The 24,611-nt window shown below is 38.7% G+C and overlaps 1 protein-coding gene across 37 annotated transcripts in view; it reads left to right on the forward strand.

The window, feature by feature from the left end:
* The window catches only part of Nrxn1 (neurexin 1), a 1,067,728-nt gene that overhangs the window by 1,009,003 nt on the left and 34,114 nt on the right, over positions 1 to 24,611 (forward strand). The window contains exon 1 of one of the 37 annotated variants that reach the window (XM_028893478.2): positions 415 to 1,096. The exons of the other annotated variants lie outside the window; for them this stretch is intronic. Coding sequence (XP_028749311.1) covers positions 1,064 to 1,096 — 33 coding nt within the window. The 5' untranslated portion in view covers positions 415 to 1,063. Of the gene's footprint in view, positions 1 to 414; positions 1,097 to 24,611 lie in introns of those variants that run through there. 37 annotated transcript variants of the gene reach the window in all.

A 24,611-nucleotide genomic window follows, 5' to 3' on the forward strand; every position in this document is an offset into this window, starting at 1 on the left:
TGTGGACTGTGTTCCTGTTGCAGCATGGTAGCAGATGGATTAGGGACAGGTTTCCATATGGTGTTCCAGGTGTGCAGCCTTTATTTACCAAAGAATTATTTTAAATTTCAGAGGAAAGGCAAATAATAACAATAATAGTAGTAGTAGCGGTGGTGGAGGTACATATTTTCATTCTATTGCTAGTTAACACGTTTGTTCTTCAGGATTTGGGAAGCAGGATGTGTGCCTCCAGCATGTTTTTATTTTTAATGATCAATCAAATGACATATTTATTGGTTCTTCGGTTTTAAAATGAAGTGTTCTAATTGGCAAAAAACACAATGTATTTCTTGACACATAATTGCTCTCACAAAAATCACCCCATAAAAGCATTCATAATAAATAAAACATTGTGTGTGTGGGGGGGGCGGGGTGCCATTCACTGACTTAGAAATAAAATTATAAATCCAATTATAAAGCTTTGAAGAGAGCCTAGTATAAAGAGCGCAAGATAATAATCGCAGCTTAAGGCTTCTAATTTAATACAGGCAAAAACAATGGCAATTCTCAGAAGGAAAGCACGTGGGAGTTAAGGTCTGAGATGTTGAAAGGAATACTTTCTCTTCTGACTGGTGATCATGTGGGTTGGAAAGAATTATAGAGGAAAAGCCCCTGCGCGTGTGAGTACAGGGGTTAAAGGCAGCCCTGCACCCCTTGAGTCCCGAAGCAAATTCAACAGCAGTGACTGCCTGGACTTTTAAGCGGGGCGCGGGCTGGGCTGTGTACCAACAGCCTCGTCAGCTGCAGACGGAACTGCAGCATCCCTTCCTGCAGTAGCGCGCCAGCCATTGGCTCCTCTGTGACACGTGACTGATAGAGCCTTTTCTGTGTCTTTTCTCGCCCATCTGTGTGCAGGGCACTGATAGGCCAGGCTGATGCGCAGGCAATTTATCATCTTGATCTCCCACTGAGTCAGGGAGCTCTCCTGTCACCAGTATTGATTTCAGAGGATGGACTAAATTTCCTAGGATTTCCATTAAGAATTAAGAAAAAAGCTCTAAGCACGCAGGGTAGCCAGACAGACATGGATATGAGATGGCACTGTGAAAACTCGCAGGTAGCTTCTTCTCTCACAGCCGCTAAGCACAGCTTAGTTCGGCAGCATGCAGGGTTTAAGATACCAGAAGCTTAAAATCAATAAGAATGGAAATACGAACAGGCTCATTCGGATGAACTGATTTTAAGATTTATATGAGAATGTTTCTTCTTGGAGATTGCATGTCAAATTTATGCACGCTGTATATGAACTGTAGAGAGATTTTTAAATTTGGAAATGTCCTTAAACCCTGAGCATGGTTGCTTCTAGTTTTTGTCTGCTGCTTTTCTGTGAGCTTCAGAGGTTTTTTTCTTTTCCAGCATGCTTGTGGCAAAAACAACCAAAACTTGTGTTTGCGTGGTGTGTGTGTGTGTGTGTGTGTGTGTGTGTGTATTAACTTGTGTCAAGTAAAAGCATGAATAAACGCTGCTTTTAATACTTACCAGACTGCTTTATTACTGGTAGTGATTTGGTAGAAATGTTGCTTAAATATGCTTATAGTCTGGCCGTGCATGCATTGCCGCACAGTGAGATTTTTACGGGAGAATTCACAAGGTGTTGTGTCTGAATTATATGCATGTTGGGTAACAGAAATTGTATTACTGATCAGTGGTTAAACTTAACTACTATAAATATTTCCTGGTGATAGGATTTGAGTAACATTTATATCACGTCTGCTTACTTAAGAAATGTATGTGCTGGATAGTGAAAGTTGTTGATATTTTTGAAATACTAACTTTGATTATTTCAAAGACAGCAAGATTTCAATCTCTAGAAATGCTTCCTAGAATAGAGAACTAAGAACGTGTTCTAAAATAATTTATCCAAGGATAGGATTCGAAAAACTGCTGTTTATGTATGCAAGAGGTTTTGTGTATCTTTGGATATGTGTGTGAATGTGTATGTGGGGAGGGGGACGTGGGGTGTGTGTGTATGTGTGTGTGTGTGAGAGAGAGAGAGAGAGAGACAGAGACAGAGACAGAGACAGACAGACAGAGACAGAGAGAGGGAGAGAGAATATACCTTGGGGGATCGTTTGATGTTGTTCTAGCTAGTCCTTGCTCTTGAGAGGAGTAAAAATGCCTTGGCTTTCAAGCATTCCCTGGACCCATGGGAATCAAAGCTAGCAGAAGCACTCGGATGTCCAGATGGGACCGGCATGCTTGGCAGGGTGTGGAGACAATAGGTGGGGGTGGAGCAGATGGAAGACAGAAGGGACTGCACATTAGCATTAGGAAGGCTGGGGGTGGGGAGGGGAGGAAGAGTGTTTGCTTCCTGGTGAAGTAAGCCTGTTGTCTCTTTTCACGGGAACTTCTGATTGCGTCTTCTTTTAATTATGAGCCAGGGTATCACTTCTGTGGTGACAGCTATTTCAAATTCAGTAGCCTCTGCTGCTTAGATTGTGGAAGAAGATCCATGAATAGAAATTGCTTTACCAGGTTATAAATGGTGCCTTGCCTTTATGTTGTTTGTGGATTTTTTGTTGTTGTTTTTACCATGTTAAGGAAAAATAGGAGGAAAATTCAAATCCAGTTTATACTATTTGAGTTGGTGGCATCTAAATGGAAATATCTAAATTACTATTAAACTGGTTTACCAGACCTTGAGTGTTACTAAAATTGTGTCTATTGAGTCAGTACTGAAAATACTGACAGCCTATGATAGATCAACCACTACTACTGATTACTAACTTTTACATAGACACACATGTCTTTGTAGAACAATGTCTGAATAGTTTAGGGTTTTGTTCTTTTTGCCACAAACACTGAGGGTGTCAATGACCAGTTGAAATTCTGAAATGAAATAAATCTCTTAGCATCCTCCACCTGGCGTTCTGTCACTCATGGCCACACAGCTTTGGCCCCAAAAACCACAGGACCAGGGCAGGATGGAAAGTTACTTATTTCCAAAATCTCTGATTTCAATGATTCTTATAAAATTTTTTCTTGAATCCAGGTGATATCTCTAGTTCTAAATACAAATGAATTTGATCCAAATCATGTCCTGAAAACACAAATTAAAAATGTTTAAATACATGGGTCCTTCAGTGCCAACTGCTTTATCATTTAGATGGAGCACCTTGCAAATAGGATTTCTTTTCTCCAAGAAAGTTTTACCATGTTGCAGGTGTCTTTGGACATATCTTTGGAACCTTGTCTTTACAAGCAAAGAATCATCATCTAAGCAAGATAATGGAAATCTTGAGCTTTGGTATATCTTGAATGGTATTGAAGATAATTGGTTTCTTGATCTGTATTTAGGCAATTTATAATATTTTTTTCCAGGAAGTGAAGACAGCTGATTCCTCATCACGGCCCCATCTCTTTTCCTTTATGTCCTATCCTTAGAAATTAATGGTTCTTCATTTGGCAAATTCCCTCTAACATTCCTAGAAAGAAACAAGAGTCAGTACACAGAAAATGGAACAGAGATTTCTCTTTTGGCATGTTAACTGCTGTTCATTAAACAAAATGACCCAGTGATAAAGGGTGGAATTTCCACTGAGTGTACTATCAAAGTTATTCATAGGCAAAGAGGAGTGAACTTACAATATCCATAAAATACCAAATACATTGGGACACACCAGTTTCCAAGCACTTGAGAGGAAGTGGAAGGATTGGCAAGTGTGAGGCCGGCCTGAGTTTCACTGAGTTCAAGGCCAGTCAGGGAGACAGAGTAACACTTGCCTTAAAGCCCACCAATCACGTAACTAATCAATCAATCAATTAAAAAGAGCACAAGCTCTAAAGTCGTATTTGGTAACTGATTCCAATTGTATTTGGTTTATCTGCCAAGCAGATTTGTCATTGAGATATTAAGTAGGGAAATGGTTACATTTTACAAAATCATTAGTGGTGCAGCATTACATATTAAAGACATTTGAGATAGTAATGCTGAAATGTTACTATCTGTGTTGGTTCCATATACCCCTTTAATTTATGAAATGGGTTCATCCTACAGCCTCTGGACACGTTTACAAACTACAAGTGCAATCAATTAACTCTATGGCGGATGTTGATTTGTGTGCAAAGCCCCTATAAGCTACAACTTTTAGTTTTCAAGCAGGAAGCAGAAACATGAAGCCCAGAACCATAAGCCTCTGTCTATGCATATAGTTTAAAGATTCTGAGAACGAGGTGTATGTTCTACCATTTAGTAAATGATTCATTTGAAACAAGGTTTTCTGTTTTAGATTTGTTTATTTTATATCATATGTACAATGTTTTTGCCTGCATGCATGCATGCACATCACTGGTCTGCCTGGTGCCCAGAGAGGGCATTAGATCCCTGGAACAGGAATTACAGGTGATTGTGAGCTAGCATATGGGTGCTGGGATTGAACCCAGGTCCTCTGCAAGAGCAACATGTGCTCTAAACTGCTAAACCATTTCTCCAGCCCAGAAACAATCTTCTGTGTTATCCAAAACAGTGTCCTTGTCTACTGCTCTACCACCCTGAAAGCACCCAATCTCATCCAAATCTGTGTTCTTAATTTTGATGTTACATACATTAGCATAATCCATAGGTGAGCTGTGTGTTGAATACCTAACTAGAACCAGACCAAGTGATATATATTTATTTTCCTGTCTTCTCTTTTACCTTCCACCTTTCTTTGCTTCTTAGTGTTTTTACACCTCTGTGGCTTTACCTACAATTCATGGGCTCAAAAGCCCTTTGATTAGAAAAATGATGTTCCTTACCCCAGAGCTCAAAGTTGCCAGTTACAGACAACACAGTGAGAGTTCATTTTGCAGTGTTCCATGAAACTACATTCTTGTATATAATTAACCTTTGAATTTCTTTGATTTCTACTAGGTTGCCCTTGATCAGTCCAAACAATTGATTTCACTTTCTGCTGCCCTATTTACCGTTATGTAACAGCTGATATTTGATATCTTGAAGGCCTCCCTTCTGCCCTAGTCACTCTGACATGCAGAATGGGGCTAAGCACAATACTCTGGAGTAGGCAAACAATCTCTATTATTTAAAATCATTGGGGAAAGTCGCAGGCAGTTATAGATCCATGGATATCTCTAGAGCCTTCTAGGAGACTCAGTGCAGAATGAGTCCAAACAAATGGCCACTGAGCAGAATCAAGACTCTATGGAATATTTTCTCTTTGTGTTATAAATTATGTGATTACCATCACACATTTTTACTTGCTCCTCAACTTTTCAGCTCCATTTGGAATCACTTGGTTAGACATCAGTAACTCTTTTCCAAACTGTATCTCCAAATTCAGTTTTTTTAAATCCAACATCATTTTTTAATCTTCAGATAAAACAAATTATTTTCTTAATACCAGAAAGTCTCAAATATTTTCTTACTGTTTCTCCAAAACCATGATGTGATGTTCTTTTTTCAATAAACACCCCATTACTTCATATATCCTTGGTTTAAAGATAAAAAGTTTAACAGTGGTGAGAGCACTGAATAAGATTTTAACAGAGCTGCAGAGTTCAGCTTCCCAGAGAAGTTGTTCCTGAAATCTCATTCCGCCATCTCAGTTACTCTTACTTTTTAAAAGATGTTCTGTTGGCTCGAAGTATATTATTCCAAGTTTTTGACCCAAAATATGTTGATAGACGTTTCAAAGACAAAATGCCAAGGCTGGAGATGTCACTTAGTGGCACAGCATTTTCCTAGCATGTGGGAAGGCTTCAATTTGATACCCAGCACTCGGGTGGGGGAAGGGGATGGCAAACAACCTGTAGTCAATCACTGGAGGGATTATTAAATCATACAGTGCATAAAAGTATAGATTACATATATGTGAGCATATATATGGTAAAGTGTGTATTCTAGTAAAGCAGTGCTACTTTTATTATTTAATAAAACTGCTTATTTATTGTCAGGTCAATTTTTGCTAGGAATTCATTTTTTTTTTAACTTTGTACTTTGCAGTTGCAAGGCAATTGCTTCAAAAATCAGTCCTCATCTTTTCATGTGTAAGCTAGCTCTATTCCACAAGTACAGGTGCTTTTACACTCACCCTCCATTGTGTTAAAAAGCATTGTTTTCACTTACACACAACTTTTTCAGTAGCACAACATTTGAGGGAATCACCTTCCATTAGGTTTGTGGTGATAATGCAATATCTTTAGAGCCTAGTGTAGTGTTATGAAATGTGTGTCTATATAAAGCATCGCTAAATATGTAGCTGCTAAGTAATAGGTCCAAAGAATGTCTGCAACAAGTCAGAAGTTTGATCAGGGAATAACTATTGTTGGCTTTTCAAGGCATCATCTTATCTTTATGATGAGATTCTCGCAATAATACATCACAATGGCTAAGTTCTCATCACAGTGGTTCTTGTACATCTGTTAGTTATGATCTGTAAAAACACTGGCTGATTGAGCTGTACAAAAACTGTGCTAGATATCATCAGTGATTGAACAGAAATTTATGTACTTGCTGTTTTACAAGTTCGCTTGACCAGTCAGGACAAATAAAACACCAGAAGAGAACTGTAGGCTGAACTACCTCACCCTAGAGTATCAGCTAATGGGCACATGTCTTCTGGTTGTATGATCGTGTTTTTGATTACAGATAGAGTTCACTGTAGTTAGAGACTAGCCAATGTCATTCTGCTATGTATGTTTAAACACCCCTAGTTATATGATCACACCATGAAAAATAATGCAAGATCAGATAAAATCAGGTGACTATATATCTCCTTAATATCCCAGAGTGGTTCTCAGTGGTAGAGTACTTGTCTACAATGTGCAAGGCACTGGGATCAGTGCTCAGAAGCAGCAGCAGGAGAGGAAGGAGAAGAAAGAGGAGAAGGAGGAGGAGTGGGATGAGAAGAAAGAGGAAGGGGAGGAGGAGGAAGAGCAGGAATTATCATTCAAACTAATTATTTTTCTAAATAGCTAGATTAGGAGCAAGTATAAGTATCTTGGGCCTAAAGGTAAATTAAGTGTGCTTGTAAATTAGTCTAAGACATTTTCAGTGTGGCTATTTGTGTTGTCGTCTCAGTTTCTTCATTTCCTGCAGAGGACGGAAAAGTGAATGTGAGTGTGGTCAGAATGCCCTCTCCCCGGCTTGAGTGAAACAATTTTGAAAAGTAAAAATAGCAGCACACATAGTCTATTCATGTTCCTGGAATTGTTATCAGTGATATTATTTCCTCAATGGTTGTTTCTGTTTAGAACACTAATTATAGGACATTACTGGCACAATTTAACTACATTTTGGTGTGAAATATTAAGCTGAATAGTTCCTGCTTCACAAAATCCCAAATTGGAGATAAGTAAGCTTGAGGTGCTGTTTAAAGACATCCATGGCAATAGTTTTCCTAGATTCTCAAATTTATCATTAATACACAGTCCCTATGATAACAATCGCAGCATTTGTTTGTTACTTTCTGTTTCTGATGAAAGACTGACAAACGCAACTTTGGGAGATAAGGCTTTTTTGGCTTACACAATCACAATCCATCACTGAGGGAAGCCAAGGCAGGAATTCAAGCAGAGAAGGAACCTGGAAGCAGGAACTGAAGCAGAGACGTGGAAGAATGCTGTCACAGCCTTGTTCCCATGGCTTGCTCCGCCTGCTTCCTTATATTACCTAGGACCACCTGTCTATAGGCAGAACATTTCTCTCCCTCTTGCCTGTTCCCAAATACCTGTCAGGCAGCCATTTCCCAAATAATTGACTTGGAGGATTAATATTATTTATAAATGCTCAGCTGGTAGCTCAGACTTATTATTAACCAGCTCTTATGCTTAAATTAACCCATAATTCTTATCTATGTGTAGTCACATGACTTGGTACCTTTCCTCAGTTCAGCATTCTCATCTTGCTTCCTCTGTGTCTGGCTGTTGATTCCTTGACTCCACCCTCCTTCTCCCCAGCACTCTCAGTTTTGTTTTCCCACCTAACTTCCTGCCCAGCTACCAGCCAATCAGTGTTTTATTAAACCAATTCCACTGACAAATCTTTACAGTGTACAAGAGGATTATTCCACAGCACCTGTCCATGGTGGCACTGGCTACAAGGGACTGCCCCCTCTCATAATCAAGAAAATGCTCCACAGACTTGCTTGCCTACAGTCCCAATTTGATGGTGAGATTTTTCTCAATTGAAGATCAAAAGACCAATGAGCTTCACAATAGATGGTGGCCTTATTTTAAAAAGAGTCCCCTGGTGTATTAACAAAATAAATACTGATTTCAGCTTATCTCTTTCTACCTAACAAGTCCATAAACATTGTATCAAGTCTTTGCACTTTGTGGGAAGAGATATGAATGAAGATATGACGATTTAGTGTGATGAGACTGGAAACCTAGGCATTTGATTGACAATGAACTCTAAAATGCAAGGATATTTTGAAAATATGCCATTCAAACAAGAATAATAAGTTTGATGCCTATAAATATAAAAATGATGGATTTATATCTTATTGGTTGCAGCTGTTCCCTTTCCTTGCCCTTTTGAATGTATCTGAGCCTTAAAAAAAATAACACATGCAAAAATCTCATAACAGATGGTCATGGTGGTGCATGCCTTTAATCCCAGCACTCAGGAGACAGAGGCAGAAGGATTTCTGAGTTCCAGCCTAGCCTGGGCTAAATAGAGAGTTCCATCTAGAAGTTAATTAGATCAATGCATTTCCTCTCACTCTTTAGCTAAAAATGCATATGGTAATAGGACTAACTTTAGATTATAAAAAGTATTATAAACTCATTAAACATCATTTTCCTTTCATCAGTCTTGCACAAAAGTTAGCATCTAATGTAATCACCTCACATTTGCCAGTACCACTTCATAGTGAAAGATGATTTTCTAGAACAATTCCATTTTTCTACCTATTACTAAGTATCATGAGACTGTGCTGGGAGGTTTCAGTGTGATAGTAGTTTGATTTCCAACATTAATTGAGTGAATCCTCCTCTCATGGCTACTCAGAATTTCCACTAGGAAACATGGGCTGAACAGTTTTAGGAGTGAACATATTTGACAGAGAAGCAGACCTTTCCATTAGTCACCGATTTTTCTCCTTTCTTCTGTTTCAAACATTGATTTTATGTTTACGTTCAGAATCTTTTCTCTCTTTTGACTCTTCTTGGTTTATCTACATCACTCTCAGCTTTCTCTTCTGAACTTCATATCTACACTTACAGTCACTTCCAGTTCTCCTGAAATTCTACAGATCCCAACGCGAACAGCTTATTGATGGGAGCTTACCCAGTTTGTAAACATTTTCTTTTCCATTGATTTATGCAATAAAGTGTACCAGAGGAGGTTCTACAGCAATTTAAAGACGACTTTCAACTATTTTTGGTGCTTGATCCCCTCCTTTTTAAGGTGAGACAAGCAACTTTAAGACTTTGTGATTCTAGAGCATGGGTAAATGTAAATGTCTTTTAAGAAAGATTCTTCTTTAAACAGTGGTCTTGGAAGCAGGGATGGCTTTCATATTATTAAATCACCTTGCCTAGATTTGCATCTGGCATTTTCTTACTCAATTTTTGTGGTGATTTTGTGTGATAATTCCATCATGGCCCTAATTAGAGGCAAAGTTGGTTTTGCCATTTCCACAGTAAAGATGGCACGGGCTCATTAGCATTCTGCCTGTGAGTCTGCTAGATGTCAGGGAACTGGCCGTGTGGAATCCTAGAAATCAACAATAGGAAACGCAACAGAAGAAATGCCATCTTTTCTTCTTGGCAAACGGAGAAAAAAAATTGCAGACTGTGTTCATAAAAAACAAGCAATTTTTCTTTATGAAGACAAAGGACTGTTTCTATTCTGCCTGTGTTCCTTGTCTTCCACTTGGCTAGGAGGCTGCACAATTATTTGTGATCTATTTTTCAGGCAACGGAAGCCAAAATAGCTAAATTATTCATTATAAGTGAAAACATTTATTCCCATGTATCAAGAACTCTCATTTCTTTTCTGCTGTTCTTAATAAGAAGCCTGTGGTGTAAAATCAGAGGCGAATGCACCAAATAATCACCCCGGTCAATGTGTACCTCCTCTTTGTAGTTTCAGGCCTTGTATCAATAAATGTTTTATAAGGTGACATATGCTCTGAACTAAAAGTCTTGCAATTCCCAAACCAGCTTCACTTTGTCCTCCCAACAATAAGGAGCATTGTGGCTTCTAATGGAAGAGGAAGGAAAGGAAAATGTTGACCCAAGAAATAGCATTGGTAGAAATTTATGGGAGACAGACTTTTAAAATGCCAGATGAGACACTCAGAGAACAAGACTTTGCAAGCATTTTTCTATAAGTGTTTACAAAAGAAAGTGGGTCTGTACTGAGAACAAAAGATATGTAGGACAAATTATTATTATGGACATTCCCTATTTGTACATAAGAACCAGTACAGTTTACACACATTCATGGTCAGTATGCTTCCTTAGCAGGGAAGTAGTCTTTTAGACACATGGATATAAATTTGAGAGTTTTACATTAAGAATTTAAAGACTCCTTAAGATATAGAAGATGTAGTAATTATATCTTTCAGGATTTCTTTTTTAATTTGTTGTCAGAATCTAAACTGAAACTATTTACTCCCTACTGGGATTCAATGGATAATCCAAGGAAGTAGCAATTTGAAGTATAAATTGATATGTACAGTAGCGTTTTAGCTTTTAAACTAATCTTATAATGATAGATTTGACTTCCAGAGCAGTTAGCTTGAAAGACTTCAATTGGAAACATTCCCCGGGCCTTCTGCAGCATAGGAAGAAGCACTGTGGCTCCTCACGGAGAAGAGCAGGAGGACATGCGGGAACCAAATACTTCTTGGCCAGGTCCATAACTCTGAGCCACGTCACAAGTATTCCACCCTTGACCGGTCTCCCATTACATATTTTATGCCTTCATCAGGAATGATTCCCATCACCATTTTCAATTTTTGTAGCTGATGGAATTAACTCTGGACAAACGTTGATGCGTGTGCGGCCATTTCATCATAGGCGCCCCCATTCTTAGACCACAGGAGTGTGAATGAGAAACTGCACCTGCCATTTCCTTTTGAAAAGCTGTGTGAGGAAGGAGAACTTCAACTCACAGCATTCTTCTCTTTAAAATGTGGTGTTTGACCTTAAAGTCTTCATTGCTATTCAAAATCTGAAAGACACACTTCAGTCTTAGAGCTAGCCTGGCCAGAGCAGTGTTTTGTTTTTTTGTTTTGGGTTTTTTTTTTTTTTTTTGCTGAATTTCTGACATACTCTTTCTAGAATTTAAAGTCAAAATTTATTTCACATCTCACTGAATGAGATTAATTCTAGTTCCCCAATTCTGAAATGGTTCCATTACCATATCACTCAGACACCCTGCCACTATCCAAACACAGGTGAAGAAAGACTCCCCTTTTCCTGTTTTCTGCAGTTAACGTTCATTGTTTCTGTTTGCTTGGCCTTGCTTTTCCCAGATGTCAGGGAATGGCATCTCCGCCCTCTGCTGTCCCTGCCTGTCATCAAAGAATCAAATCCTGAACACAGCGCTAGTTATAAAGTTGCCAAGTCACCAGCTATTATTTTTAGACTTCGTGGAGGTCAAGAGAGTCTCCTGAATTCTGGGACATTGAAAGAAAGCATATTGATAGTATCATGACCATTAGCTGAGTAAGGACTCTAAGGAATCCTAAGATTGTAAACTAAAATTACGTGACAGGAGAAAAGCAAATTGGTGGAAGCTGTACTGCCCAGAAATCAATACAGGAAACTTCATTTTTGAGGAATCCCTAACCATTCCTTTTCATTTTTTTTCCAGTTTTATCTCATTTGCGTTTTATTCCAATTTTCTCTTTTAAAACAAGTGTGCAATTTTGCTGATTTTTCTCATGGATTTTATGCCTTAATTTTATGTATTCAGGGATACATTAGAGAAACACAGCTTTAAAATGGTACCATTAGCAATAACATGTTCTGTGGCAGTATCCCTACCTCAGATCAGGGTAAAATACTCAAAATGGTAAGTACATTCAAACCAATGATTACTTCAGGGAGCAAGTGGTTCAGAATCAATGAATTTCACTCTATTTAGCATTTGTCCCCATACATCATCTCATATCTGACTGTCAGCAAGTCATTTTATGGTACAGAAGATTACTTCTTTGTGATATATATAAATATAGATTCACGGAAAGTTGTCAAGGAAAATGCAAGCAGGCGATTGTCTGGGAAACTGCGTCCTTTGTTGAATACTCTTTTAATTGGTGGAAAGGTGTCCAAAGATAAGGAAAGAAGAGCCAGCCCTGAACAGGAAAGTTGAGTTGGCCAGGCCAATTTAGGCTCTTTTGTACAATTACATTTTGCACACTCTAGTTCAGTATCAAAGCAGGATATTAATATTGGTATACATCAGAGAGCTTATTCAGATTCTGCCAGTCAGACAAGAACTAGTATTTGTACATGCGTACAGGCATCTATGCAGTGTGTCACATGCACAGCTCCTTAGAACAGACATCACCGTCTACAGGCTTGCTAGACCGGCTGCCTCAAGGCTCCCTTGCCTTACCCTCTCTTACTGTACTTTTAGAAAATCCTGAGGAGTCATCCACTTTACTCTATACAGCAATGGGATGGAGAGGGATTTGTCCCAGACCAAGGAGGATAACTCTCAGAGCTTTTCCTGGATCACTGTGTCTTATTCTAGACCAGGTTCAGTCACAGTGTACTACATCCTCAGTAGATTTCCAGCATGTTGAAACCTAAGGGATTTAAGCCAGAAAACTGTATTTTCTTTCAACTGTGCTTGGATTGTATGTTAATGCTATTCTGGATTTAAAGTAATTCTGATGTATTCCTGTTTCTGGATACAAATGGGCTAAAGGAACTTTAGCTATCTATGGCAGCATAGCTTAGCATTTCAGATGAAACTGTATATACAGAAATGTCCATACTGTCTCATAGGAATGCCACAGAGAAGGTGAGAAGGAAAATCAGTTGCTTCATAACCCCAAACCAACCAACTTGGTTGCCAAGTTTTTAATAAATGCTCTCTTTCTCCAAAGTGAGCTATCTGTTCCTGATCATGCACCCAGAAGCACACCAGATATTTTGAGAATGGTTTTCCTCTTCCATATTTCCTAAAGCTCAATTTAATTTAGTTAGTTTTCATAAAACTGTCTAAACCTTGCATGGGGAACTGGAACTGGATGCGATTCAACCTCTGACCTCTGTTTGTATCCATTTTGAAAACATTTTGTCACTATTCACCTTTGACAACAGAAAGAGAGAAGAGTTTATTTGGAAATCGTGTAGGACAGAAAACTTTTCTATATTATCTACATAGTGAGAACCAAAATGTAAAGACACATCAGCTGAGTTGCCCTATTTCCATAGAAATCTCAGTGACTTTTTTTAAGCAGTCTATTTATTTTTAAAATAAATGAAAACTCAATGCAAATTCCTCTTAGATCTTGAAAATGCTGATGGTTCTGTTTCCTGAGTTGGTTTCCGTTTTTACAGCCACTTGACAGTTTGCATGGCTAATTACTGTATTCTCATGTGTTTAATTCCAGCATTGCTGTAGGCTGTTTTAGGATGGGGTGGGGGTGGGGGGGTGTAACAAGAACATAACGACAAGTTTCAAATGCATCAACACGGTGTTACAGCAAGTAGTGAGGCAGAGACAAGGGGTGTGTGTGTGTGTGTGTGTGTGTGTGTGTGTGTGTGTGTGTATACACATACCTGTACATGTATATGTGTGTACTGAGGAGTGGGTAAACTAAAGCACCAAAGCAAATTTTCAGTGACTGTCAGGTTTTGGTAGCTGCCCATGCTGTGGGAAGGGTTTGTCAGTAGGTGAGCAGGAGATGACATGGTCATCTGGACTTATGTTACGCATGTCACTTTAGATGACACTGAACCATTCACAGTAAATGTTTTTGCTAAGGACACTGAAGAACACATACCCATAGAAATCCAACTCTCTGGTGAATGCTTTTTTAAATATTGATCAAAAGTTTTATATTGTTAATTTTAGATGGAAGAGCTTTATAACTTGCAAAAATATTTTAATAGTTGCTACATTACCAAGTACATAACTTTAGAGCTATATTTTCAGTATTTTGTGAAAACCATTTATGGGGTATGAGAGTGCATTTGCCAAGAATCTTTACCTGTTGTCAGAGAATCATGAGGCTAGCATTCGGGTTTTAGCATTAAACATTAGTGAGACATTTAAGGACATTACGGTAAGGATGGTTCGCATGCAATCGCACAGTGACTTTGGCTGTCTTTTTTCTGTAGGTGATGGTGACATTCTGGGACAGTTGTACAATGAAAAGAATCTTGTACTCCCACTTTCTGCCTGTAAGAGGCATCCTTTTAAAAAAAATCTTCCACAGTTCTTGAATTTATCACTCTTCTTCATGTGTATTTCAATTTTGTTGTTGGTAATGTGAAATTCACTAGAAAAAATTTACAGTTATTTCATGTCTGGAAATTGCAACAATGATGAAAATGATTATAATAGTTTGTGTATGCATCCTCTCCTAGAGAACTCAATCTGGGGGAAAGGAGCCATTTAAACCAGGCAATTAAAGAACTAGTTTTCTACATTGTAAATGAATAGATGATAGATCAGTAGATGAAAGATAGATAGATAGATGGATGAATGGATAGATAGATAGTATTCTCTGGTTGCTATAGGCAACAGAAAGTTGTTTCATTGTGTGTCTAGTGATTTGAACTTCTACATATGAACTCAGTTGAATGCTTGTAAGCTAAGACAGAACCCATACACATTCTTGCAAACCATTGCCATAGCAACATACTTAAAATTTCCAAGGTCTGTCTCCCCTGAGTTTGCACCTGCGGTTAGCTTATTATGAAACAAAAACAAGGCTTTCCAACTCAAAATGCTTTGGAATGGTCGGGAGTATATTTTGAAAGAAAATGAAGTTTAGCAGTTGAGAAGCAAAATAGGGCATTCAGAAAAAAAATACATTTGCATTCTTCACGAAATATTTACCTTCTTTCCTCCCCTTTACAATATTCTCTTCAAGGCAAATGTACACAGTCTGCATCTAGTGGTCCTCGGGTGGTGGGGTTTAATCCACTTTAATGAGAAAGGCATTGCCTTCTAGCGTACTGGAAGTAGGTCACAAACAATAATTAGGACAATAGCCAAGGTTTATTTAACACTTACTGTTTTCCAGAAAGAGTGCTATTCATGGCATCTATCATGGTTTCTAAAGTCTGACAGCTGCACTGCAGAGATTGGTACTGAACCTTCCTATTTTCCAGGTGAAAACTCATGCATAATTCATTGGAGTTTTAACTGTACCCTTTATAGAGCCCAGATTTCAATGTAGGCATGCCCAACTCAAAGGACCATGGACTAGACCTCTAGGGAGGCCAATACAAGATCCTGTAATCAGTAGCCAGACTCGATTTGTTTGACTCTTGGTTTGTTAAGCAAATAACTGCTTTAGGAAGGCAGGAATATGACCAGTGTGGAAAGTATTCCTTCCCGTGCTCAGGGTACATGATTAGTCACCAAGTCTGCACCATCACAGCGAAACCACATCAGATTCCATCTGCATGTGTATCAGTGAACCAGCCAGGCTTTCAGGGAACAAGTTATCAAAGAAGGTAAGACCATGGCTTTTCAGCCTCTGTCATTCCATGTCAGCAAACTCAGGGGAACACAGAAACCATTGGTTTCTATTTCACTTAATCTTAGAAAATAACAATTGAGATGGGGGGCTGGGCAGAATCAACAGTTAATGGTGTTGAATAAAGCTCAGTTCCTGACTTGGGTTGTCCACACCTGCCTGTAACTCCAACTACAGGGGATCCGGTGTCCTCTTCTGGCCTCTACTGCCCGCACTCCATATACACATACACATAAAATAAATAATAATAAAAACAACATTTTAAAAGGATTAATAGAGAGAGAATAATAAGTTTTTCTGGACTTGGTGAGATCATCATAATTCAAATATTTCTGAAAGAATTGCAAACTGTCTTCATGGGAAATGTTGCACTTGTAGAAAATGGACATGTCTTAGGTGCTGGAACTCATGAGCCACATCTAAGTGTTTATGAATCACCTGGGATTTCTTATTTAAGAATCCTTCTTGACACTCTTCCCTTTAGAGACAGTTTATCATTTCTCAACATTATCTTGTGTTCCAGCTCAAAGTAAATCTGAGGAGCAAATTGGAAGGGGGAGGAGCCTACAAAGCTTTAGAAGAGAGAAGAGCCATTAGTAATTGAAACAGGCCTGAGGAAGACGTGTTTGGACACTTAGAACCCACATACAAAGCTGGACGTGACCGTCCTCAGACCTGTAACCCCTGTGTTATGAGGGCACACAGACAGAAGGATCGCTGGGGCTTGATGGCTGCCAGACAAGCTTCAGGCTCAGGAAGAGACCCTGTAGTAAAGGGATAATGTGGAGAGTGATAGAAAGACACTCAATGTCCACTACTGGCCTCTGCACACACAGGGTCATACACACACATACACACACACACATACAATACATGCACACACCACACATGCTCACAGTGTTTAGGGAAGCGTTGAGGCATGGGTGATGATCTACTTTGGGCTCTGAGACATTGATATGTTGATAGTTCTGAGGATGATACCAATCATAAGGAAAAATGACTTCTAAACGTCCAGTTTTAAAGGTAGACTTGGATGCTTTCATAATTTCTCCTGGGAACATTTTTGTATTGACTAGGTTTGTTCCATATCCTTGATCAGCAAGCATCCCACCATTTGGAATGAAGGGAAATGGGAGACAGATTTGGCAGAGGAGTGCAGGGAGGAAAGGCCACAGCCAGATCACATGAATAAATCAAACACCCCCGTACTTGTAGGAAGAATTGTGTCACAGATGCTGTCCAGTGATGCATGTGCACAAAGGTGGTCTTTCCAATGAAGCGCCTAGTTCTCAATAGAAGACAATCAGGACCCCCCCCCCATCCCTCTTGTGCATCTCTAACTCATCATTAAAGGGCCTTGCACCAACTTCCAAGTGCCCTCAAGAATTAACAGTCAGGAGTGGTGTTGATGAGTGCTATCCTCCAGCATTTCTTAAAGGCTTTACAAAAACATTCACTGGAACAGGGGACTATTTAAAAGACATACTATGTAAATGCAGGAGGAAATAGGAGGAAATTATCCTACTTGTTATTTTCACCATCCACATGTCCAAAAATGAAGCTTAAAGTGACAGGAGTAAGTTGCTAACTGGATGGAAAGCTAGCAGGTCGGGACCTGCACCCAGGCACAGCAGTTATTTGCACTGGTCACCTGACCCATGCCTGAGTGTGCAAGGGTGTCCCTTGCTTTAACTAGAAAGGAACTACTCGTACCCTCAGAGCCTCCAAAGATGATGAATTCTTGGGTCAGTCAGCAGTTGAGAAGAATGACAGAGATGCTCCTTGTGTTTTCAGCATGTCCATGTTTTGATGATGCTTCATACGGTTTCATCACTGCTCTCATATCATATAATACAATATACAATACACTATACTATACAATATATTGTTTATAACATCTTTAAATGGAGAATTGTGAATTTCTCCCTCATGGAGGGAATTTTTGTGCCTAAATATTTATGGAGTCTAGTGCTAAGGATTATTATTTCCTCCCACATGGCCATAAAGACAAAGGTAAACATGTGCCAGTTTGAGATCCAGTTGTATCTGCATAATAAATGCTCAATACAGCTTCATGGACCAGCTACCATGCTTGTCCATAGTCCTGTCAGCCTTCGATCCCTTCCTTCGCTCTCATGTTACCTGTGCAGAATCATTGACGATGACTTCACTTTTACACAGGAAGAAACCTGGAGAACTTAGGAAAGTTGCCCAGGGCCACAGAGCTGTTAGGTGATGGAGCTGGGATTTAAGCCGAGTCAGTTCAGCTCAAATGCAAATACAGTCCTTCTCTGCCTTCTATAGAAAGAGCAGGTTTCTCAAAGAGGACCAATGCATGGCACCTTCCCTGTTGGGACTTTGAGGATTGAATCACAAAGACTGATCTGGTCATTTAGCATTTTTTTTTTCAGATTCACCAGGACAACCTGTCTATCTTAAAAAACATCTTTAAGAACAAATAAAACGGCCTAATTTCACCTACACACACACACACACACACACACACACACACACACACGCACGCACGCACGCACGCACGCACGCACGCATGCATGCACTCTACCTACATGTTTGGGGCAAATTATTCTGATACATTGTTCAGAATGTAGTAATTAAACTGGGGAACTACACATGTAAAATACCTTCCTTGTACCAAGAAGGGTTTTAGCAGAACAAGTAGATTGTCTCTTGTATCACAAGTTTATTATCACAAACACATTTCCAACTAGCAAAGGCTTATGGAATCTTATAGTAATGACAACTGGAAACAATATCTACATCAACCTGCAGCTTTATAGGCGAGCCCAGATGTTATGATGTGTTGGTAAGAGTCAAACAGCATTGGCTGGCTGGCCTGATGTGAGGTGTTCTTTCCTCCTGAGATGGCCACACTGGCAGTTGGGGGCTACAAATTAAATAGAAGGGCATACAGGTGAAAGTGCAGGGGGAAAGGGAAGTTAAATATCAGCACTGTTGATTTAATTATGGAACGAGAGGACCTCAGTTGCTTAAACATGGTGATGGGAGTAGCTGGAGAGATGGCCCAGCATTAGAGAATGCTGACCGCTCCTAGCACCATGTGGCCGCTGATAACTGTTAGCTACTCCAGTCCCCGGGGGATCTGGTGCCCTCTTCTGGCTTCCACTGGCATTGCACACACATGGTTCACAGACACATGCAGGTGAAGTACCTGTTCATAAAGTAAAAACAAAGGGTGTCTTTTTTTTTTTTTTTTTAATGATGATGGGAAAGCCATAATTTTCTAAATAAATTAACATGGCCATACTTCTTCCTTTTCTAAGTGATGACTTTTCATGGATCATAGAGCAACTTTGCTCCCATCAAGCACCACCTTTGAAATTATTTGTATCAAATTTTTAAGTGCTTGAATTATATCTCGTATCATACAGTGGTTAGTTAAAACACTTAATTTCTCTATGAAATCACTTATGTTTTATATGGGCTGAAATAATGTTTGGTTCACTGGTCAGATATTTGTATCCTGTTGCTAAGTATTATACCAGTCACTAGAAAAGCAGCCTTCAGTGTGTGAATGATTAATTGCCTGATCCATAAATGGATAGATGTTGCCTCAAAACTGAAAAGAAGCAACTGCAAGTTTAATCACTGTATGATAAATATTTGGAGCCAGAAAAGTATCAGTGATGTTTTCCACTGTACAACTCTTCATTACTCAAAAGTATTCAGCAAATCACTATGGATGAATGGAGTAATAAATGCGTATGAGAATCAATGGAAATAAACTGCATGATTGCACTTGACTGTGCGTTTATTTCTTGGTCCGAAGTTGATGGCTGTGTCAGCCAGTCCTAATCTCCATATAATTTTCATTTCAGAAGGAAAATAAAACTTTAAATGTATTGTTGGCTTTTGAAGGAAAACAGAAAGGCATATTTTCCATGCAATCAAATAAAAGTTCATACAATATAAAACTATTGCAATAAAGTCTGTAGGAGACAGGAGTAGCTATAAGGGATATTGAATGTGAAAGAAAGAGAGGGAATGATTATTCATCCACCCCCCAACCCCCCCAAGACCTTTCTAAAGTAGGCTTTATCTTAGTGCATTCCTGAAGGACAAAGATGCTTCATAATAGTCCACAGATGAACTCAGTGCAAGACATTTTGAGCTTTGCCTCCCACCTAACCTTCAGGCATTCTTTCTACTAAACATAATGCCAGGACTTAATCGGTTTGTTTGTTGTTTGTTTGTTTCTCTACCTTAAATTCCCACCACAGGGCATCGTGTAAAAACCAGATATAAAGTTTCATTGTCACATCCAGAAAGGTTATAAGGCAGGTAAATTTTTCCAAAGGTATGATTTTCACCTTAATTCTCTTCTCCAGGTCTTAGGTGATATACTTCTGGAAAAGAATCTATACTTTCTCATTCTTATTTTGAGACTTAATGAGCTGTCACATATGAGCAATGGTGACAAACACCGTTTGTCACAAGAAGATTTGTGGTGAAATTAGACTAGGTGACCATAAGGAAAAAAGATTCTTACTGTAATGATAGTAACAAATTCAAATGTCATATGTAATATTTCTTGCAATTTTGAAGTCAAGATAAAACACTCACTATTTACATGATTATACTTTGGAAATTGTTTGCTCATAGCCATAGTTGTTTTCATAAAATATTTAATCTATGTAGATGCTTAAAGGAAATATGCCAGAATTTTAAGTAGTAATATGATTTTAAGCCAATTCTATTTAACTGAGACATATGCTTAAATATAAATGTGAACTCTGACATGCAGTATTTGAAATAAAATAAAACTCATCTGAGTAGGTCTCAAAATTCTGCACTTCAAGATAATTTGGGAAGGTATATACTCTTATATTTTAATGTAAAAAAAATTTTGCTCATTGTCTCATAAGAGTTCATTGGCACATTTTAAAATAAATACAGTAAATATACCACAGGTCGTATCTATTATAACTACAGATACAACCACTATACCATGGAGCATTGGTGCGTAGGTCACCCTGAGAGAATCTCTGTCTCTCTGTCTCTCTTCTTCTCTCCCCCTCCCCCTTTCTCCCCCACCCCTCTCTCCCTCCCCCTTCTATCCCTCCCTCCTTCTCCCCTTCTTTCTTTTCACTTAGTAGTGCTGCTAACTGACCTCCTCCATTTCTCTCTTTATTTAAACGCTGTAGATACCATGTGTCATAAAGTAGCAGTGAAATCTGGGTCCTGGAATACAATAAGTTGTCAGTCACATAGAGTGAACAGGACTTAGGACTTTAATATCTGTGAATTTGTGTATTTAGTGCTATCTTGTTGCCAGGCATGAATTGGCACTTCTTAACTTATTGATTAATTATCAAGCTCGCATATATGCACTAAATAAGCAATACTACAATGAATTCCATCTTGGGAAAAGGGATGCTGCCCCCAGTGATAGCCTTATATGAAGAGCCAGCTGGAGCAAGGGCTACAGACCCTGTGCAGCTGGAAGGATGGGAGGATGTGTGAAAAGAGGATGTATCTAATGAAATGGATGCTTAGGGTCATTGTCAGCACTTGGCACAACTGTCCTTATGGTCATGCAAGAACCAAAGCCACTGTCTATTAATTGTAATCAAAATGTAGTCAACTCCAGGTGTAGTCAAGTTGACAACCAAGAATAGCCATCATATGCATATAAAGACTGCATTGTGAGTGCTTCCCTGCTTTCCAAAATATTTTCGCACATCAAATATGATTCCTACAACATAACCATGGGATAGAAAATTTATTATTATTATTATTATTATTATTATCTCTGTTATTTTTATTTCTCTGAGACAGCCCAGGCTATTCTAGAATGTCTCAAGCCTCAGCCTCCCCAGTGCTGGGGTTTCAGGCATGAGCAATCATGCATGGTTATATAGGTGAATTATTATGATTCATATATACAAATACTTAGATGTGTATCCATATCCATACATATAATATATGTATGTGATATATTTGTGTGCGTGAACAAGTGCGCATGCAAGTGCTATGAATATATGTGCTTAGAATACATGAAGCGGTTCAAGACGGTGGATATTATATATAAGACCAGAACTGAGACTTGAATTCCGGACTAGTATTTGAGCAACATTGATCAACCTAGTAGATATCAACCTTAGGTGCTCCAGCAGTGCCACGTCCTAACTACATATTAATAAATCAGTGTGACCCATGAGGAGGGAAGTACTCAAGTACAGAAGCTGAGCACTCCAATACAGCTGGACCCAGTAAAGGATGAATTCTCCGAGTAGCAAACAAAATGCCATTATGACGTCTGAGGTAGATAATGTTCGTTGGCCATCACTGACCAACGATTTTTTCCATAGAGTTGTTGTGCGGATGCCGGCTTACCTGGGGCTCGTGGTTGATGACCTTATCTGTATTCAACTGATAGAGTCCAATAAAAGCAGAACGTGAACTTTCTGCTAAGCAGTCATTGATCCTAGCCATGTCCTTACCACTTGCTGTTCCATTTTCCAAAGCATTATGTGCTACAGAGGTTCTCACGTACCACCCTGGGTTAAAGCTCTGTCCAGAGGACACAGGCTTTGACAATAACTAGTACCCTCCTCACCCCCTAAAAAGTCTTCCCTAATTAGCTGTTTCTGGCTCCATCCTACTCTGTTTTTGAATTTCTAATCAAGGATCATTGTGGAAATAATGCTAACTTGATCAATAACTCATGTCTAGATTATTTTAAGGAAAAAGAGCATTATGAATAAACTATTACTTAATAAAAGATAACTTGCCGGGCGGTGGTGGCGCACGCCTTTAATCCCAGCACTCGGGAGGCAGAGGCAGGCGGATTTCTGTGAGTTCGAGGCCAGCCTGGGCTACCAAGTGAGTTCCAGGAAAGGCGCAAAGCTACACAGAGAAACCCTGTCTCGAAAAACCAAAAAAAAAAAAAAAAAAAAAGATAACTTGACAGACTTCTAATGCTGATTGAGGGGCAAAAAGAAATATCTCATTTGTAGTTTATGTTATGAAGACGGGGGTAATAAGAGAGACTTTGGAAGTTGAATGGATGTTCATCAGTGGCTTAGTGGGAAGAAAACAGAGTAAGTGACCATATTGTTATTCAAGTAGATTTAAAGACAGGAAAGATTCAACAATGCACTTTTTCCCTGTGTGCCAAGAATTTAGTCACATGTTTATATTCAGAGATTGCTTAAAAAAAAACAGTAAACTTCAAGATTGGGGCGAGTCAATGAATAACTTTCTGGATTTACTTAAAAAACGACAATAGGGGTTACTGAGCCACCTCAGTGGTTAAGAGCACATGCTGCTCTTCAAGATGACACAGGACATTTCCCAGTATTCAGAGGGCAGCTCACAACTGCTTATAACTCCAGCTCCAGGGGATCAGGGGATCCTTCTGACCTCCATGGGCACCAGGCACACACTTGATAACATATCAAGTTATCAAGACAAACTGCTTATTTGCATAAAATGAAAAAAATAAATCTTTAAAACATAAAAGCAAAAATAAAACAATACATGTGCTGAAATAGATTTTTATAATAGGACTTTCAAAATAGAAGTGTAGAGTTTATATTTTTTCCCTTAGTGTCATTATTTTTCTGTTTGATCTCATATCAAACAATAAAATACCTGTGTATGGATCTCCTTGTGTATGTAACTCTTTCATTTAATGATTGTAGTGGTTTTTCACACTGTGGTAATTCTGCCTCTGCCACATTTTCACTTGTTTTAAACTAATTTCACCATGTATCTTTGTAAGGTACATCAAAGCAATGGGTTGGGATGGGCGGATACACGTGTGCATGTATACATGATTGGAGGAACGGCTGAATGGATGGACATCTGGAGTAAAAGATAATCACAATTTACTGAAGGTGTATATAGTCTCATTAATTAAACATGTAATTTTGGTTATGTTTATTATTTTTCTGTCTCCAGGTTCCTAATACATAAAATGAAGAGCTTACATGAATGATTACTAAAGTCAGTCTTAGTACAAGAAAATCTGTGAACACTCAGTAAACTGTGATTTTATTCCTCGACATGTTACATGCCAACAGTGAAATCAAGGATTTTGGAATCCTGCTGATTGAAGCTATCCACCACTGGCATGCTACAGTCATAAATTATGTTTTGGCCTCATTACCAGCAAGGATTTTCGGTTTAACCTGTGTGACTAATTAGTCCATTCAGTCTCAATAGTGGAGCTAGAGATTCATTTTAACACCATTAAAAAGCCTCAATTTACATTTGTAAACATCTGTCAGTATTTAATTTGGAAATAGCCTAAATCATTCAAAAAGTGATTTGTCCAAAGCCAAAACAAATAAAATGGGGACATTGGACTACCCCATTCTCTAGTTTCTCTTTCGTCCCTGTGTTTTACCGCCAGTAATATTTGGAGGTCTTACCTGCCCCCCAAATTCTGATTATTGAGAATAGATTTTTGAGATGCCTTTCTGAAAGTTTAAGCTCTTGAATGATCCTCCAAATATGCATTGGCTAAAATTGGAACTGCAATATGAAAATAAAAGCCAACAGTAGTTCAAAGAAGTAATAAAAGAGACATGCTGTTTTAGTTAAAAGCAATAATTTAGTTTCATATTTTCTTACACCTCATTTCTTCCTTGAAGGTTTTATTGTGTTACATAAATTAGCTGAAACAGCATTCCCTTTTAATTAGGCGGGAGTCCAATGTTGTTCTCTCTCTTTTCCTTAAAATGCATTGACTTGCCACATTATGCACGTTTCTACATTTCCTGAGTTTGGTCTATTAAGATAACTCGTGTCAACTGTACACAAAAATGAGTGTTAGTGTGAGTAGATCTCTTTACCTGCTAGAGTTTCTCTACTTATTCCTCCTTTAACTCTCCTGAAGTCATTGCCTACATTTTAAGCAGCTGAAAAAAATTCTGAAGAAAATTGAATAGCTTTCAAGTCTGTCTT

Source organism: Peromyscus leucopus, chromosome 22 (assembly GCF_004664715.2).
Source record: "Peromyscus leucopus breed LL Stock chromosome 22, UCI_PerLeu_2.1, whole genome shotgun sequence".
In the NCBI taxonomy this organism is placed as follows: Eukaryota; Metazoa; Chordata; class Mammalia; order Rodentia; family Cricetidae; genus Peromyscus; species Peromyscus leucopus.